We start from the raw sequence: 20,954 nt of genomic DNA on the forward strand, positions 1-20,954 counted from the left end.
TCTATTACATTACCTGTATATAGAGAGTTATCACTGTGTTATGTGTGGTGTTACATAGGACTGCCGGTGACATCTACTACATTACCTGTATATAGAGCGTTATCACTGTGTTATCTGTGGTGTTACATAGGACTGCCGGTGACATCTACTACATTACCTGTATATAGAGAGTTATCACTATGTTATCTGTGCTGTTACATAGGACTGCCGGTGACATCTACTACATTACCTGTATATAGAGAGTTATCACTGTGTTATCTGTGGTGTTACATAGGACTGCCGGTGACATCTACTACATTACATGGGACTGCCGGTGACATCTACTACATTACCTGTATATAGAGAGTTATCACTGTGTTATCTGTGCTGTTACATAGGACTGCCGGTGACATCTACTACATTACCTGTATATAGAGAGTTATCACTGTGTTATCTGTGGTGTTACATAGGACTGCCGGTGACATCTACTACATTACCTGTATATAGAGAGTTATCACTGTGTTATCTGTGCCTTTACATAGGACTGCCGGTGACATCTATTACATTACCTGTATATAGAGAGTTATCACTGTGTTATGTGTGGTGTTACATATGACTGCCGGTGACATCTACTACATTACCTGTATATAGAGCGTTATCACTGTGTTATCTGTGGTGTTACATAGGACTGCCGGTGACATCTACTACATTACCTGTATATAGAGAGTTATCACTGTGTTATCTGTGGTGCTACATAGGACTGCCGGTGACATCTACTACATTACCTGTATATAGAGAGTTATCACTGTGTTATCTGTGGTGTTACATAGGACTGCCGGTGACATCTACTACATTACCTGTATATAGAGAGTTATCACTGTGTTATCTGTGGTGTTACATAGGACTGCCGGTGACATCTATTACATTACCTGTATATAGAGAGTTATCACTGTGTTATCTGTAGTGTTACATAGGACTGCCGGTGACATCTACTACATTACCTGTATATAGAGAGTTATCACTGTGTTATCTGTGGTGTTACATAGGACTGCCGGTGACATCTACTACATTACCTGTATATAGAGAGTTATCACTGTGTTATCTGTGGTGTTACATAGGACTGCCGGTGACATCTACTACATTACCTGTATATAGAGAGTTATCACTGTGTTATCTGTGGTGTTACATAGGACTGCCGGTGACATCTACTACATTACCTGTATATAGAGAGTTATCACTGTGTTATCTGTGCTGTTACATAGGACTGCCGGTGACATCTACTACATTACCTGTATATAGAGAGTTATCACTGTGTTATCTGTGGTGTTACATAGGACTGCCGGTGACATCTACTACATTACCTGTATATAGAGAGTTATCACTGTGTTATCTGTGGTGTTACATAGGACTGCCGGTGACATCTACTACATTACCTGTATATAGAGAGTTATCACTGTGTTATCTGTGGTGTTACATAGGACTGCCGGTGACATCTACTACATTACCTGTATATAGAGAGTTATCACTGTGTTATCTGTGCTGTTACATAGGACTGCAGGTCTGTCTGTTTTCAGAGGTCTCATACTATGCAGTTATCTGTGGATATATACAGTATTTCTTGTAGTATTTGGCGGTGAGCTGGTTGATGGATATGTGTATGGCATTATTAATTCCCTATGTGCAGTGAGAGGACAGTGCTGCTATGGTAGCCCTCCGCTCTCCTCCCTATAACACACCTAGAGTAGTAGCGCAGCATCTTAATCGCTTCTCCGGGTCCTCAGCATTAGTACAGACGTCTCCCTCTAATGCGTCTGTCTCTTGGATTAGTCTGGGCGTGCTCACTTCTGACTGTCCGCAGGGACCTCTGCAGTCTCTTAAAGGGATCCTGCTGCTATGACAGAGTCTGCAGTGATGTGCTCATTGTAATGCTCTTATTCTCCGCACTGCACATGTTCTCTTATGATAAGATGAATAGAAGGTTTCTGACCCCAGCTGTGTCCTGCCCAGTGACAAATGGTGACAGCAAACTGGTAGGAGGAGGCCGAATAATCCTGTCATGTGCGCTCTGAGATAGAGCCGAATGTGGACATGAGCGAGCTCGGCGGCTGTAATAGCGAGAGCCACTGTGCAAATAACACCAGGAGGAAAGATGCCTCAAGAGTGCCACCTACTGGAGGACAGAATAGGGGATAACTTACACATCAGAGGGGGTCCGAGCATTCTTCTGATCACTGAGGGTATGAGCGGTCAGACCCCCACTGATCTGCAAGTTATCCCCTATCCTAGGAATTGGGAGTAACTTCTTTTGTGGGAAAACCCTTTAAGTCAGTTGTTGTCTTGACTCCTAGGATAGCTACCCCTGTGGGGGGGCAATAAGGGGCAACAATGTAATGGTCATACCCTATGTCCCAGGAAGGATTGTCTGGCCTATAAGACTCCCTATACCAGCTGGAAGGGTCCAAATAATGTTGAGCACTAGGACGCGGAGCGCAGTGTATAGTATATGATGTGTCCTAAAGTTGACCATTAAGGTCCAAGCTGTTTGCAAGAGGAATAAGAAAGTGTTTTTTGCTGAGCATACTAGTAATGTGAATAGTGCCGTGTCAGCAGTGTGTACAGACGCGGTGTAGTGGAGCCCCCTGTCTGCACGTGGTGTGTATGTGTATCCTCATTGCCATGCTTTACGTGTCCTTGTTATATGCAGTAACTTCTCCAGGGTTATAAGGTTACTACATTATCCTATTATCTGTCTTCTAGGGACTAAAGAAACCAAACATTGAGGAAATCAAGCACGCCCGCAATGCCGTCTTCAGCCCCTCCATGTTTGGAAGTTCCTTACAGGAGATCATGAATATGCAGAAAGAGAAGTATCCAGAAAGGCAGTTGCCCTGGGTACAAACCCGACTGTCCGAGGAGGTGTTGGCTCTAAATGGCGACCAGACCGAGGGCATCTTCAGGTACTCACTGGTGATGTGTTCACCAAAGCTGTAAAACCACAGAACCATATGCTGCATACACACATGTTACAGGGAGATTAAACCTGCCATACTTCTCCTGCACTGAAATTGGGGTAGCGGGGTGTGTGTATTTGTCCAACTGAAGTCATAGCAGAAACCCCTGAAAGCGTAAGGGACATGAAAAGCAGGAACCCCCACCATGAGGTTACTGAGCCAATGTCTACAGGCAGTATAAGGTGTCATAGTGCAGCTAGTCATATCTATATCACTGCTTGTTCTTTCAGGGTTCCTGGAGATATAGATGAAGTGAATGCCCTAAAGCTGCAAGTGGATCAGTGGAAGATTCCAACCGGCCTGGAAGATCCCCATGTTCCAGGTTAGCCAGTGATTGTACTGAATGCTTCCCATCAGCGGGTCCTTTAATAGGGTTTTCCAGGTCATATAAATCGATGGCCTATCCTTCAGAGTCTGACACCTGGGTTTCCGGCTGATCAGCTGTTTGAAGAGGCTGCAGCGTCCGAATAGGAACTGTACAGTGCTATACATTGCATAATGGCCGTGCTTCATATCACAACTGGCCATTCACATCTGAGGTTATGTGACCGATGCCGTGACATCACATGGCCTGTGCAATGGATAGGTCAGCAGATTATCAGAGAATTCCCCTCAGGTTCCCATCGGAGGCTCAGAGGATGCCCCGTTTATTTTATTCTCCATAGAGTGTATAAAGCACCTAAGTCTTTGTGCAGCATTGGACTGAGACAGGACTACAGGGGCCCGAGGTGCTCCATGGAAGACACTGGTTTAATACACATGATGTACCGTGTTTCCCCGATAGTAAGACACCCCCGATAGTAAGACGTAGCGGGGGTTTTAGGGAGGTCGGCTAATGTAAGACATACCCCGAAAGTAAGACATAGTGGGACTTTCGGGGTAAAAATAATGTAAGACACTGTCTTACTTTCGGGGGGGGGGGGGGTGTTACTACTGTATCGGGGAAACACGGGGTCCGCTGTGCTGTGAGAGCCGGGGGGGTGGGGGGGGGAGGCCCCCTCCCTCCCTGATAATGCTCGTCTATCGTCGTTCTTCCCCCGGCTCTCACAGCACAGCGTTGTGAAGCAGGACTTTGCCGGCGGCCGTTTAACCCCCCGCGTGCCAGCCGCTTCTATTCATTTCAATGGCACGCTTCCATTGAAATGAATGGAAGCGCTCGGCACACAAGGAGTTAAAGGGATTCTTCCATTAAAAGAAGCTCTTTCCACTGACCACGTCGGAATAGCCTTAAAAAAGGCTATTCGTCTCCTACCTGTTGCCATAGACAGCGCCGCCTTCTTCCTCAGCTGCGTCCGCCCCGTCTATGTCCCCGTCGGGCCTCATGGATGACGCATGCGCAGTCGGCTCTAACAGGCTCTCGCAGCCAGAGCCGACTGCGCATGCGTCATCCATGAGGCCCAAAGAAGAGACAGACGGGGCGGACGCAGCTGAGGAAGAAGGCGGCGCTGGCTATGGCAACAGGTAGGAGACGAATAGCCTTTTTTAAGGCTATTCCGACGTGGTCAGTGGAAAGAACTTCTTTTAATGGTAGAATCCCGTTAAGCGGCGGCCGCCGGCAAAGTCTGCCTGCCGCTTCCATACATTGCAATGGGAGCGTGCTATTCAAATAGTAATCGCGCATCTCCAACTTCAATTGTAAGAAGTTACAATTGAAGTTAGAGATGAACGAATACTATTTGAATAGCACGCTCCCATTGCAATGTATGGAAGCGGCAGGCAGACTTTGCCGGCGGCCGCCGCTTAACTCCTCGTGTGCCGCCGCTTCAATCCATATGATTGATGATGATGGGGGGGGGGAGAGAGGGTGGTTGGTTTTCCCAATATAAGACATACCCCGAAAGTAAGATATAGTGGGACTTTTGGGGGTAAAAAGAATGTAAGACACTGTCTTACTTTCGGGGAAACACGGTAGGAGTGAACTGTTCTGGGAGGTTTTTGGAGAAAATTATGTATGATGTGACTGGGGGGTACATTCTATATATCCTGGGGGTACATTCTATATATCCTGGGGGTACATTCTATATATCCTGGGGGTACATTCTATATATCCTGGGGGTACATTCTATATATCCTGGGGGTACATTCTATATATCCTGGGGTACATTCTATATATCCTGGGGTACAGTCTATATATTCTGGGGGTACAGTCTATATATCCTGGGGTACAGTCTATATATTCTGGGGGTACAGTCTATATATCCTGGGGGTACAGTCTATATATTCTGGGGGTACAGTCTATATATCCTGGGGGTACAGTCTATATATCCTGGGGTACAGTCTATATATCCTGGGGTACAGTCTATATATTCTGGGGGTACATTCTATATATCCTGGGGGTACAGTCTATATATCCTGGGGGTACATTCTATATATCCTGGGGTACAGTCTATATATTCTGGGGGTACAGTCTATATATCCTGGGGTACAGTCTATATATCCTGGGGGTACATTCTATATATCCTGGGGGTACAGTCTATATATCCTGGGGGTACAGTCTATATATCCTGGGGGTACAGTCTATATATCCTGGGGTACAGTCTATATATCCTGGGGGTACAGTCTATATATCCTGGGGGTACAGTCTATATATCCTGGGGGTACATTCTATATATCCTGGGGTACAGTCTATATATCCTGGGGGTACATTCTATATATCCTGGGGGTACATTCTATATATCCTGGGGGTACAGTCTATATATCCTGGGGTACAGTCTATATATCCTGGGGGTACATTCTATATATCCTGGGGTACAGTCTATATATCCTGGGGGTACAGTCTATATATCCTGGGGGTACAGTCTATATATCCTGGGGGTACAGTCTATATATCCTGGGGGTACATTCTATATATCCTGGGGGTACATTCTATATATCCTGGGGTACAGTCTATATATCCTGGGGGTACAGTCTATATATCCTGGGGGTACAGTCTATATATCCTGGGGGTACAGTCTATATATCCTGGGGGTACAGTCTATATATCCTGGGGGTACATTCTATATATCCTGGGGGTACATTCTATATATCCTGGGGGTACAGTCTATATATCCTGGGGTACAGTCTATATATCCTGGGGTACAGTCTATATATTCTGGGGGTACATTCTATATATCCTGGGGGTACAGTCTATATATCCTGGGGTACAGTCTATATATTCTGGGGGTACAGTCTATATATCCTGGGGGTACATTCTATATATCCTGGGGTACAGTCTATATATCCTGGGGGTACAGTCTATATATCCTGGGGGTACATTCTATATATCCTGGGGGTACATTCTATATATCCTGGGGGTACATTCTATATATCCTGGGGGTACATTCTATATATCCTGGGGTACAGTCTATATATCCTGGGGGTACATTCTATATATCCTGGGGGTACAGTCTATATATTCTGGGGGTACAGTCTATATATCCTGGGGGTACAGTCTATATATCCTGGGGTACATTCTATATATCCTGGGGTACATTCTATATATCCTGGGAGTACATTCTAAATATCCTGGGGGTACATTCTATATATCCTGGGGGTACAGTCTATATATCCTGGGGTACATTCTATATATCCTGGGGGTACAGTCTATATATCCTGGGGGTACAGTCTATATATCCTGGGGGTACAGTCTATATATCCTGGGGGTACATTCTATATATCCTGGGGGTACAGTCTATATATCCTGGGGGTACATTCTATATATCCTGGGGGTACATTCTATATATCCTGGGGTACAGTCTATATATCCTGGGGGTACAGTCTATATATCCTGGGGGTACAGTCTATATATCCTGGGGGTACAGTCTATATATTCTGGGGGTACAGTCTATATATCCTGGGGGTACAGTCTATATATTCTGGGGGTACAGTCTATATATCCTGGGGGTACAGTCTATATATCCTGGGGGTACATTCTATATATCCTGGGGGTACATTCTATATATCCTGGGGGTACAGTCTATATATTCTGGGGGTACAGTCTATATATCCTGGGGTACAGTCTATATATCCTGGGGGTACAGTCTATATATCCTGGGGGTACAGTCTATATATCTGGGGGTACAGTCTATATATCTGGTGGTACATTCTATATATCCTGGGGGTACAGTCTATATATCCTGGGGGTACAGTCTATATATCTGGGGGTACAGTCTATATATCCTGGGGGTACAGTCTATATATCCTGGGGGTACAGTCTATATATCCTGGGGGTACATTCTATATATCCTGGGGGTACATTCTATATATCCTGGGGGTACAGTCTATATATCCTGGGGTACAGTCTATATATCCTGGGGTACAGTCTATATATTCTGGGGGTACATTCTATATATCCTGGGGGTACAGTCTATATATCCTGGGGTACAGTCTATATATTCTGGGGGTACAGTCTATATATCCTGGGGGTACATTCTATATATCCTGGGGTACAGTCTATATATCCTGGGGGTACAGTCTATATATCCTGGGGGTACATTCTATATATCCTGGGGGTACATTCTATATATCCTGGGGGTACATTCTATATATCCTGGGGGTACATTCTATATATCCTGGGGTACAGTCTATATATCCTGGGGGTACATTCTATATATCCTGGGGGTACAGTCTATATATTCTGGGGGTACAGTCTATATATCCTGGGGGTACAGTCTATATATCCTGGGGTACATTCTATATATCCTGGGGTACATTCTATATATCCTGGGAGTACATTCTAAATATCCTGGGGGTACATTCTATATATCCTGGGGGTACAGTCTATATATCCTGGGGTACATTCTATATATCCTGGGGGTACAGTCTATATATCCTGGGGGTACAGTCTATATATCCTGGGGGTACAGTCTATATATCCTGGGGGTACATTCTATATATCCTGGGGGTACAGTCTATATATCCTGGGGGTACATTCTATATATCCTGGGGGTACATTCTATATATCCTGGGGTACAGTCTATATATCCTGGGGGTACAGTCTATATATCCTGGGGGTACAGTCTATATATCCTGGGGGTACAGTCTATATATTCTGGGGGTACAGTCTATATATCCTGGGGGTACAGTCTATATATTCTGGGGGTACAGTCTATATATCCTGGGGGTACAGTCTATATATCCTGGGGGTACATTCTATATATCCTGGGGGTACATTCTATATATCCTGGGGGTACAGTCTATATATTCTGGGGGTACAGTCTATATATCCTGGGGTACAGTCTATATATCCTGGGGGTACAGTCTATATATCCTGGGGGTACAGTCTATATATCTGGGGGTACAGTCTATATATCTGGTGGTACATTCTATATATCCTGGGGGTACAGTCTATATATCCTGGGGGTACAGTCTATATATCTGGGGGTACAGTCTATATATCCTGGGGGTACAGTCTATATATCCTGGGGGTACAGTCTATATATCCTGGGGGTACATTCTATATATCCTGGGGGTACAGTCTATATATCCTGGGGTACAGTCTATATATCCTGGGGGTACAGTCTATATATCCTGGGGGTACATTCCATATATCCTGGGGGTACAGTCTATATATCCTGGGGGTACAGTCTATATATCTGGGGGTACAGTCTATATATCCTGGGGGTACATTCTATATATCCTGGGGGTACAGTCTATATATCCTGGGGTACAGTCTATATATCCTGGGGTACAGTCTATATATTCTGGGGGTACATTCTATATATTCTGGGGGTACATTCTATATATCCTGGGGGTACATTCTATATATCCTGGGGGTACAGTCTATATATCCTGGGGGTACATTCTATATATCCTGGGGTACAGTCTATATATCCTGGGGGTACAGTCTATATATCCTGGGGGTACATTCTATATATCCTGGGGGTACAGTCTATATATCCTGGGGGTACAGTCTATATATTCTGGGGGTACAGTCTATATATCCTGGGGGTACAGTCTATATATTCTGGGGGTACAGTCTATATATCCTGGGGGTACAGTCTATATATCCTGGGGGTACAGTCTATATATTCTGGGGGTACATTCTATATATCCTGGGGGTACATTCTATATATCCTGGGGGTACAGTCTATATATCCTGGGGGTACATTCTATATATCCTGGGGGTACAGTCTATATATCCTGGGGTACAGTCTATATATTCTGGGGGTATATTCTATATATCCTGGGGGTACATTCTATATATCCTGGGGTTAAGTCTATATATTCTGGGGGTACATTCTATATATTCTGGGGGTACATTCTATATATCCTGGGGTACAGTCTATATATTCTGGGGGTACATTCTATATATTCTGGGGGTACATTCTATATATCCTGGGGTACAGTCTATATATTCTGGGGGTACAGTCTATATATCCTGGGGTACAGTCTATATATCCTGGGGTACAGTCTATATATCCTGGGGTACAGTCTATATATTCTGGGGGTACATTCTATATATCCTGGGGTACAGTCTATATATTCTGGGGGTACAGTCTATATATCCTGGGGTACAGTCTATATATTCTGGGGGTACAGTCTATATATCCTGGGGGTACAGTCTATATATCCTGGGGGTACAGTCTATATATTCTGGGGGTACAGTCTATATATCCTGGGGGTACAGTCTATATATCCTGGGGTACAGTCTATATATCCTGGGGTACAGTCTATATATTCTGGGGGTACATTCTATATATCCTGGGGGTACAGTCTATATATCCTGGGGGTACATTCTATATATCCTGGGGTACAGTCTATATATTCTGGGGGTACAGTCTATATATCCTGGGGTACAGTCTATATATCCTGGGGGTACATTCTATATATCCTGGGGGTACAGTCTATATATCCTGGGGGTACAGTCTATATATCCTGGGGGTACAGTCTATATATCCTGGGGGTACAGTCTATATATCCTGGGGTACAGTCTATATATCCTGGGGGTACAGTCTATATATCCTGGGGGTACAGTCTATATATCCTGGGGGTACATTCTATATATCCTGGGGTACAGTCTATATATCCTGGGGGTACATTCTATATATCCTGGGGGTACATTCTATATATCCTGGGGGTACAGTCTATATATCCTGGGGTACAGTCTATATATCCTGGGGGTACATTCTATATATCCTGGGGTACAGTCTATATATCCTGGGGTACAGTCTATATATCCTGGGGGTACAGTCTATATATCCTGGGGGTACATTCTATATATCCTGGGGGTACAGTCTATATATCCTGGGGGTACATTCTATATATCCTGGGGGTACATTCTATATATCCTGGGGGTACATTCTATATATCCTGGGGGTACAGTCTATATATCCTGGGGTACAGTCTATATATCCTGGGGTACAGTCTATATATTCTGGGGGTACATTCTATATATCCTGGGGGTACAGTCTATATATCCTGGGGTACAGTCTATATATTCTGGGGGTACAGTCTATATATCCTGGGGGTACATTCTATATATCCTGGGGTACAGTCTATATATCCTGGGGGTACAGTCTATATATCCTGGGGGTACATTCTATATATCCTGGGGGTACATTCTATATATCCTGGGGGTACATTCTATATATCCTGGGGGTACATTCTATATATCCTGGGGTACAGTCTATATATCCTGGGGGTACATTCTATATATCCTGGGGGTACAGTCTATATATTCTGGGGGTACAGTCTATATATCCTGGGGGTACAGTCTATATATCCTGGGGTACATTCTATATATCCTGGGGTACATTCTATATATCCTGGGAGTACATTCTAAATATCCTGGGGGTACATTCTATATATCCTGGGGGTACAGTCTATATATCCTGGGGTACATTCTATATATCCTGGGGGTACAGTCTATATATCCTGGGGGTACAGTCTATATATCCTGGGGGTACAGTCTATATATCCTGGGGGTACATTCTATATATCCTGGGGGTACAGTCTATATATCCTGGGGGTACATTCTATATATCCTGGGGGTACATTCTATATATCCTGGGGTACAGTCTATATATCCTGGGGGTACAGTCTATATATCCTGGGGGTACAGTCTATATATCCTGGGGGTACAGTCTATATATTCTGGGGGTACAGTCTATATATCCTGGGGGTACAGTCTATATATTCTGGGGGTACAGTCTATATATCCTGGGGGTACAGTCTATATATCCTGGGGGTACATTCTATATATCCTGGGGGTACATTCTATATATCCTGGGGGTACAGTCTATATATTCTGGGGGTACAGTCTATATATCCTGGGGTACAGTCTATATATCCTGGGGGTACAGTCTATATATCCTGGGGGTACAGTCTATATATCTGGGGGTACAGTCTATATATCTGGTGGTACATTCTATATATCCTGGGGGTACAGTCTATATATCCTGGGGGTACAGTCTATATATCTGGGGGTACAGTCTATATATCCTGGGGGTACATTCTATATATCCTGGGGGTACAGTCTATATATCCTGGGGTACAGTCTATATATCCTGGGGGTACAGTCTATATATCCTGGGGGTACATTCCATATATCCTGGGGGTACAGTCTATATATCCTGGGGGTACAGTCTATATATCTGGGGGTACAGTCTATATATCCTGGGGGTACATTCTATATATCCTGGGGGTACAGTCTATATATCCTGGGGTACAGTCTATATATCCTGGGGTACAGTCTATATATTCTGGGGGTACATTCTATATATTCTGGGGGTACATTCTATATATCCTGGGGGTACATTCTATATATCCTGGGGGTACAGTCTATATATCCTGGGGGTACATTCTATATATCCTGGGGTACAGTCTATATATCCTGGGGGTACAGTCTATATATCCTGGGGGTACATTCTATATATCCTGGGGGTACAGTCTATATATCCTGGGGGTACAGTCTATATATTCTGGGGGTACAGTCTATATATCCTGGGGGTACAGTCTATATATTCTGGGGGTACAGTCTATATATCCTGGGGGTACAGTCTATATATCCTGGGGGTACAGTCTATATATTCTGGGGGTACATTCTATATATCCTGGGGGTACATTCTATATATCCTGGGGGTACAGTCTATATATCCTGGGGGTACATTCTATATATCCTGGGGGTACAGTCTATATATCCTGGGGTACAGTCTATATATTCTGGGGGTATATTCTATATATCCTGGGGGTACATTCTATATATCCTGGGGTTAAGTCTATATATTCTGGGGGTACATTCTATATATTCTGGGGGTACATTCTATATATCCTGGGGTACAGTCTATATATTCTGGGGGTACATTCTATATATTCTGGGGGTACATTCTATATATCCTGGGGTACAGTCTATATATTCTGGGGGTACAGTCTATATATCCTGGGGTACAGTCTATATATCCTGGGGTACAGTCTATATATTCTGGGGGTACAGTCTATATATCCTGGGGGTACATTCTATATATCCTGGGGTTAAGTCTATATATTCTGGGGGTACAGTCTATATATTCTGGGGGTACATTCTATATATTCTGGGGGTACATTCTATATATCCTGGGGTACAGTCTATATATCCTGGGGTACAGTCTATATATTCTGGGGGTACAGTCTATATATTCTGGGGGTTCATTCTATATATTCTGAGTTGCTCAAACCCCTGGTTCACATCTGCGTTCGGTATTCTGTGCTTGCAGGACTTTTCTCTCCACGTGTTTCGTGCAGACACCACGTGGAAACCACACGGACCCCATTATAGTCTTATGGGGTCCATGTGGTTTCTTAGCTAACCGCTTTTTAATGCTTATAGGTTTCTACTTGGGGGTGTCCCCAAGCGAACTCCCTGATTGGAATACCAAACACAGACGTGACCCGGGCCTGAGGCCCAGGTCGATGGCTATTATTACTTTATGTTTGTGTTGTATTTGTAGTTTTTCTCCTTGCCGTGCTGTGCCACAAATTTATGTGTAAAGTCTCCAACAAGAACCCTTTAAGCTTCCAATATGCCCGCTCTTCTCTTTCTCGATTTCTGCCATCAGAGAAGATTAGATGTTTGGCCGATCCCAGAAAAATTGTCAATCTAATGTGTGTGCCCAGATATAGATTGAAAGTAAGATCAGTATATACAACAGATCACTGCCGAGGTGGCATATAAGCCGGCTATACACATAAAGGGGTTATCCAGATTATCTGCAGATACATCCCCAGCAGTGCTAAATCCTCGCTGTCTTATTTTACTTGCATCTCCTTGTATCCCTGTTATTTACATGCAGTGATCTGTGGCTACACTACATTTCCCAGGATGCATCTGCCTGCTCTCACACTGTGTATACCCCTCCCTTACATCACAGCTAATAAATCCCTCCCACATCTCAGGTCACATGTTGCTGCCATGTTTCATTCAAGCTCAATCTCATACACATAAGCAACGAACACAGAGATAGCGAGCAGACAGATGCATCATGGGAAACAAATTCACCGCCCATAAATAACAGTGATACAAGGAGCCTCAAAGTCTCAATACGCATGAAAGCCTACCATTGCAATGAATAGAAGGCATGTGAACATACTCATAGATAGTTATCACGCCTGACTACCCCATACACATGTACACATGAACAGTGAGAGGGGCAAAAGCATGGGGGAGCTCAGATCCATCTGCCTGATCCGTCTCTCCCAGGGGCAGATGTTATAAGAATCTAGTGCTTGGAGTTCCCATATACATTAGATGCTCAGCCAGTCATGTCACTTGTATGGCTTTACTGATACATGGTCGACTTATAAGTTCTGAGCAGAATACAGACAAAGCACAGTATTATATGAGGGTAAGGGCACATGTGCAAAATACTGGTGAAGCATGTGCGTACCGTCATATAACTTTGTATGGTGCCTTGCACAAGTGAAAATTAGGACCAGAAAATCCAATCAGTTATTGGCCAGTGTTCCTGATCCGAGCCCAGTCAGGAGCAGCCAAGTGATCTCTGATGTTAGGGGTCTCTGCGGAGCGAGACTCTAAGTCCTATGTGCCCGACTGTTTCATGTTTGTTGTTGGGGCCGTTATTAACCCCTTCCCGCCGATGGCATTTTTTGATTTTCATTTTCTGTTTTTGACTCCCCTCCTTCTAAACCCCATAACTTTTTTATTTCTCCGCTCTCAGAGCCATGTGAGGTCTTAATCTTTGCGGGACAAATTTTTCTTCCTGATGCTGCCATTACTTATTCTGTACAATGTGTCGGGAAGTTGGAAAAAAATCAGAATGGGGGAGGGATTTGAAGAAAAACTGCATTTGTGCGACTTTCTTACGGGCTTCGTTTTTACGGCATTCACTGTGCAGCCACAATGACCCGTCCCCCGTATTCTGTGTTTAGGTACGATTCCGGGGATATCAGATTTCTATGGTTTTATTTAAATTTTAACCCCTTAACAAAAATCCAAAACTGCAAAAAAATTTTTTCTAAAAGTCGCCATATTCTGACTCCTGTAACTTTTTTATACCTCTGTGTACGGGGATGTATAGGGCGTCTGTTTTTGCGGGGCCGGGTGTACTTTTCAGTTCTACCATTTTGGGGAATTGCTTTTGCTTTGATCACTTTTTATTAAAATTTTTATAAGAGGCAAGACAGTGAAAAGACGGCGGTTTGCAACTTTTGCATAGAGTAGCCTGCAATAGAAAGTATACAATGACAGGCCGGAGAACTTTCACAAGGCGCCCGGCTGTCATAGGAATGGGACACAGGCCTTGCTTTGGGTGCCTGCGATCGCCAAGAAAATGGTGTTGCCCAGGCGCCGCCTCAGTCAGCTGTGACCAAGGCGCCAGAGGGGTTAATGCCTGCCATTGGTGCAGGCACAGACCGCTTACATTAGCACATGGTGTCTGCTGTATAAAATATCCTGACCTGCTGCAGTGATCCAGGTCTAGTCCTATAGATCTGTGTTCCATTATACCAGGCGACTATAGGTAATGTGCTGTCAAGCATCTCCCCGAGCTTTTGCTGAGGTAGTCGGCTCATCCTAATCGATATATTATTCTTTACATGTCACTTGTAATCTTCACTGATAAGTGATTGGCTCCAAAATCACCAAGAAATGATAATGCCATTCATTTGGGAAAGCTGGGGCCTGTCAGGAAATCTCCTGGTACTGTGCTGGAGGTGTAACTATAGGGCCTATTAACCCCAACGCTCCTGTGGCCTCTTCCGCCTCATTACGTGGCTGTCGCAGGGCAGACTGACCTCTCCGCGCTGCCCGTCTCTCCTCTTCCTTTGCTCTCTATGACATTGCTTTGCGGTGCTACAGTATATCACTGCTGTGTGTTTCTCTGGTGCAGCACCTTGTTACCATGGCAACTAGAGGGAGGAGAGTCTGTTCTAAATGCGGAGATCCTGCGTCACCTCTTTTACACTGCTCCATATAGTACGGAGGTGTTAAGCAGCCCGGCTATGTGAGTGAGCGTGGATGGAGGGGGCTGTGCAGGTGGAGGGGCATGTAGTGCAGCAGAAAAGGCTGACAATATGGCTGCTCGCTCCTCAACAAACTGGTGGAGGAGTATGTAGTGCAACAAGAAAGGGAAGCCGTGCACAGACGTCTCTGTCTATGAGCATCCTTGCTAGAGAATGGGGTTTCCTTCGACCTTTCTGTGTGGGGTGGGGGAGATGGCGTACTCAAAGCTTTACTCCATATTACTGCCTGTCCAGACTTTGTAGGAATGTGATGGATTTATTCCTTCTGTCTCATCCCCCTCCTGCGGTTAGTGCGCCTGTCCTCACACTTTCTGTTTGTACTTATAAATATAACGTTTGTGGACCTTTGTTCCTCCTTAACCTTTTGGGATTTGTAGTTCCCCGGGTCTCCCTTTTCAAGATCTCTTTTTGTTGTCAGTGAATATGAACCTGTTATTTACACCCAAATGCTGAAAATTGCTTCTGTTTTATACTAACAGCTGAGGGTTTGTTTCACGATATCTCGGCTTAGGTTTGGGTCTGTGCTGCGCTCTCCATTGTTCTGGTCCACCGAGAGACCTGAATGATGGAGAGCCGGACCCTGTTTATGTGGTTACACCATTGTACCCCAATGACTGTAATGTGGCCTGCCGGGTGTCTGCTGGTTCAAAACTGAAACCGGCGGAGAGAAAAGTCGTCTATACAGGCAGAGAGAAAAGTCATCCATACAGGGGGAGAGAAAAGTCATCCATACAGGCGGAGAGAAAAGTCATCCATACAGGTGGAGAGAAAAGTCATCCATACAGGCGGAGAGAAAAGTCATCCATACAGGTGGAGAGAAAAGTCATCCATACAGGCGGAGAGAAAAGTCATCCATACAGGCGGAGAGAAAAGTCATCCATACAGGTGGAGAGAAAAGTCATCCATACAGGCGGAGAGAAAAGTCATCCATACAGGAGGAGAGAAAAGTCATCCATACAGGCGGAGAGAAAAGTCATCCATACAGGTGGAGAGAAAAGTCATCCATACAGGTGGAGAGAAAAGTCATCCATACAGGCGGAGAGAAAAGTCATCCATACAGGAGGAGAGAAAAGTCATCCATACAGGCGGAGAGAAAAGTCATCCATACAGGTGGAGAGAAAAGTCATCCATACAGGCGGAGAGAAAAGTCATCCATACAGGCGGAGAGAAAAGTCATCCATACAGGAGGAGAGAAAAGTCATCCATACAGGCGGAGAGAAAAGTCATCCATACAGGCGGAGAGAAAAGTCATCCATACAGGCGGAGAGAAAAGTCATCCATACAGGCGGAGAGAAAAGTCATCCATACAGGCGGAGAGAAAAGTCATCCATACAGGAGGAGAGAAAAGTCATCCATACAGGCGGAGAGAAAAGTCATCCATACAGGCGGAGAGAAAAGTCATCCATACAGGCGGAGAGAAAAGTCATCCATACAGGCGGAGAGAAAAGTCATCCATACAGGCGGAGAGAAAAGTCATCCATACAGGCGGAGAGAAAAGTCATCCATACAGGCGGAGAGAAAAGTCATCCATACAGGCGGAGAGAAAAGTCATCCATACAGGCGGAGAGAAAAGTCATCCATACAGGCGGAGAGAAAAGTCATCCATACAGGCGGAGAGAAAAGTCATCCATACAGGAGGAGAGAAAAGTCATCCATACAGGAGGAGAGAAAAGTCATCCATACAGGAGGAGAGAAAAGTCTTCCATACAGGAGGAGAGAAAAGTCATCCATACAGGCGGAGAGAAAAGTCATCCATACAGGAGGAGAGAAAAGTCATCCATACAGGCGGAGAGATAAGTCATCCATACAGGCGGAGAGAAAAGTCATCCATACAGGCGGAGAGAAAAGTCATCCATACAGGAGGAGAGAAAAGTCATCCATACAGGTGGGGAGAGAAAAGTCATCCATAAAGGCGGAGAGAAAAGTCATCCATACAGGCGGAGAGAAAAGTCATCCATACAGGAGGAGAGAAAAGTCATCCATACAGGCGGAGAGAAAAGTCATCCATACAGGCGGAGAGAAAAGTCATCCATACAGGCGGAGAGAAAAGTCATCCATACAGGAGGAGAGAAAAGTCATCCATACAGGCGGAGAGAAAAGTCATCCATACAGGAGGAGAGAAAAGTCATCCATACAGGCTGAGAGAAGTCATCCATACAGGCGGAGAGAAAAGTCATCCATACAGGCGGAGAGAAAAGTCATCCATACAGGCGGAGAGAAAAGTCATCCATACAGGCGGAGAGAAAAGTCATCCATACAGGCTGAGAGAAGTCATCCATACAGGCGGAGAGAAAAGTCATCCATACAGGAGGAGAGAAAAGTCATCCATACAGGCGGAGAGAAAAGTCATCCATACAGGCGGAGAGAAAAGTCATCCATACAGGCGGAGAGAAAAGTCATCCATACAGGCGGAGAGAAAAGTCATCCATAGAGGTGGAGAGAAAAGTCATCCATACAGGCGGAGAGAAAAGTCTTCCATACAGGAGGAGAGAAAAGTCATCCATACAGGTGGAGAGAAAAGTCATCCATACAGGAGGAGAGAAAAGTCATCCATACAGGAGGAGAGAAAAGTCTTCCATACAGGCGGAGAGAAAAGTCATTCATACAGGCGGAGAGAAAAGTCATCCATACAGGCGGAGAGAAAAGTCTTCCATACAGGCGGAGAGAAAAGTCATCCATACAGGCGGAGAGATAAGTCTTCCATACAGGCGGAGAGAAAAGTCATCCATACAGGAGGAGAGAAAAGTCTTCCATACAGGCGGAGAGAAAAGTCATTCATACAGGCGGAGAGAAAAGTCATCCATACAGGAGGAGAGAAAAGTCATCCATACAGGCGGAGAGAAAAGTCATCCATACAGGTGGGGAGAGAAAAGTCATCCATACAGGAGGAGAGAAAAGTCATCCATACAGGCGGAGAGAAAAGTCTTCCATACAGGAGGAGAGAAAAGTCATCCATACAGGCGGAGAGAAAAGTCATCCATACAGGCGGAGAGAAAAGTCATCCATACAGGAGGAGAGAAAAGTCATCCATACAGGTGGGGAGAGAAAAGTCATCCATACAGGAGGAGAGAAAAGTCATCCATACAGGCGGAGAGAAAAGTCTTCCATACAGGAGGAGAGAAAAGTCATCCATACAGGCGGAGAGAAAAGTCATCCATACAGGCGGAGAGAAAAGTCATCCATACAGGCGGAGAGATAAGTCTTCCATACAGGCGGAGAGAAAAGTCATCCATACAGGTGGGGAGAGAAAAGTCATCCATACAGGCGGAGAGAAAAGTCATCCATACAGGAGGAGAGAAAAGTCATCCATACAGGTGGGGAGAGAAAAGTCATCCATACAGGCGGAGAGAAAAGTCATCCATACAGGAGGAGAGAAAAGTCATCCATACAGGCGGAGAGATAAGTCTTTCATACAGGCGGAGAGAAAAGTCATCCATACAGGCGGAGAGAAAAGTCATCCATACAGGAGGAGAGAAAAGTCATCCATACAGGTGGGGAGAGAAAAGTCATCCATACAGGCGGAGAGAAAAGTCATCCATACAGGAGGAGAGAAAAGTCATCCATACAGGCGGAGAGATAAGTCTTCCATACAGGCGGAGAGAAAAGTCATCCATACAGGAGGAGAGAAAAGTCATCCATACAGGCGGAGAGATAAGTCTTCCATACAGGCGGAGAGATAAGTCTTCCATACAGGCGGAGAGAAAAGTCATCCATACAGGCGGAGAGAAAAGTCTTCCATATAGGACTTTTCTCCCTTGTGATTTTTGGAAGTTTGTGCAACAAAGTCTCCAACAAGTGCAGATGTGAACTTGGCCTTAGGTTTTCCTCTATGAACTCTGCACCTGTGCTGATACATTGTAACAAACTGCCACTCAGGAGAGAATTGTCTGCCACTCTTACCTTCCTTATTGTTTTCTGGGGATCCTAAGTGGCAGAAATGTTATTACCGCATAGTGAGGGGGACGTGGGATCAGGAGAAGCTTTATGTGTCTGATCTCCTGAACGACCAGGGTGTCTGGCTGCCATTAATTAATTAAAAGATATAAAACCCCTCAGTTACAGAAGAGGGGATTTCCTTCTTCCTGAGAGGGTCTCCACAGCTGAGGTGATTGGTATAAGGATTAATGTCCTCCCAGAAGGCACCTTGTAGTTTTTGACTTCTGTTATAGGATAGGTCCTGTATCCTTGGTGATTCTGATATTGTTATAGTCTACAGCTGGGGGGCGCTATTCTATGTATTGTTGTGTATACCTTCCTGCAATGACTGATAATGTTTTCTGCTCTTTTCCTTACAGCGTCTTTATTAAAACTGTGGTACCGGGAGCTGGAGGAGCCTCTGATTCCTCACGAATTCTATGAGCAGTGCATCACTCACTACGAGAACCCTGAGGCGGCCATTGCTGTTGTGCATTCACTCCCAAAACTTAACAAGATGGTGCTGTGCTACCTCATCCGCTTCCTACAGGTGATGCCGCTTCTCCCCCGTATACTTGGTGCTTCTTTCAGGCCATTGACTTGATATGATGGTAACTGCTAATCTCCCTCTCTCCTAAGCTTCGGTGCATTCCTGCAAATGGTCACGAGGGAGGGGCCATTGCTTCTAGCATAGCTTATCTCTACTGCGGGTTCCTTCACCAAGGAGACACAGTCAGAGGAGATGGCCGGTGTCAGGTCACATCTTTAGAGTCCTGACAATCTAGTGGACAGAGCTACATTGCATCCACAGTGTTTCCAATGGGGTTGTCATGATTAGTGTCTTAATTTTATAATCAGGTTCTTCAAGAGGCCGAGGGTAAATTGTCATTTTCTGGAATGTTTTGTTAATAAGGTGCCATGCACCTTGTCTGAATGGAGCAGAAGTTGCGCAGGCACGACTCCACTCCATTCATTTCTAGGTGGGCAAGAGATAGCCAAAGTACAGTATTCACCTGCACCCCTTTCTCATGGTCTTTGGGGGTCCAAGCAGTTGTGCAGCTGCGGATAAGTTACATGTGTGGGCCAATCCCTTTAATGCCGAGATAGAGCCGCTCCTGAGGGGGTTAGGTAGTTCTTCTATCAATATTGACCCCCCAAAAAAATAATCCTTAGTGCCTGTATGTGTGTAGTGACATGTGCAGAGGGGTATACAGACTTGGGATACAGACATGGAGCTCAAAATCCTCATAGGAAACGGGTTAGGTTGGTTTCACACCACTGAGTTATGGACGTGAATCTCAATGTGCTTGTTTGCTGAATTTACTGACCTATACACAGCCCCGGGAGACAGACTTCTACCATTTTAGTTATCTGTGACATTACGTCCTATATGGCCATCACTACAGGACAGCATTATATTATATAACTGTAATACCAGGGTCCGTCTTCCAGGAGAGTGTTCAGGCTGGTAAATCATGGAGGTGAAAATGGAGTCACAGATTATACCAGAAGTATTGGATGAAAATTTTCTTTTCTGTTGAGCGGTATAGTCCAGCTCCTCCAGTGCCATACGGAAACCCTACAACCGTAGAGACGTAGCCTTAGAGCTATTGG

General features: G+C 44.8%; 1 protein-coding gene across 3 annotated transcripts in view; it reads left to right on the forward strand.

Moving 5' to 3' along the window:
- The window catches only part of ARHGAP39 (Rho GTPase activating protein 39), a 207,398-nt gene that overhangs the window by 184,274 nt on the left and 2,170 nt on the right, over nt 1-20,954 (forward strand). For 2 of the 3 annotated variants that reach the window (XM_075270000.1, XM_075269998.1), the window contains 2 exons: nt 2,737-2,936; nt 3,221-3,358. In XM_075270000.1, coding sequence (XP_075126101.1) covers nt 2,737-2,936; nt 3,221-3,317 — 297 coding nt within the window. In that variant the 3' untranslated portion in view covers nt 3,318-3,358. Of the gene's footprint in view, nt 1-2,736; nt 2,937-3,220; nt 3,359-19,720; nt 19,891-20,954 lie in introns of those variants that run through there. The other variant, XM_075270001.1, reaches the window with a different exon arrangement.

Source organism: Leptodactylus fuscus, chromosome 4 (assembly GCF_031893055.1).
Source record: "Leptodactylus fuscus isolate aLepFus1 chromosome 4, aLepFus1.hap2, whole genome shotgun sequence".
NCBI lineage: Eukaryota > Metazoa > Chordata > Amphibia > Anura > Leptodactylidae > Leptodactylus > Leptodactylus fuscus.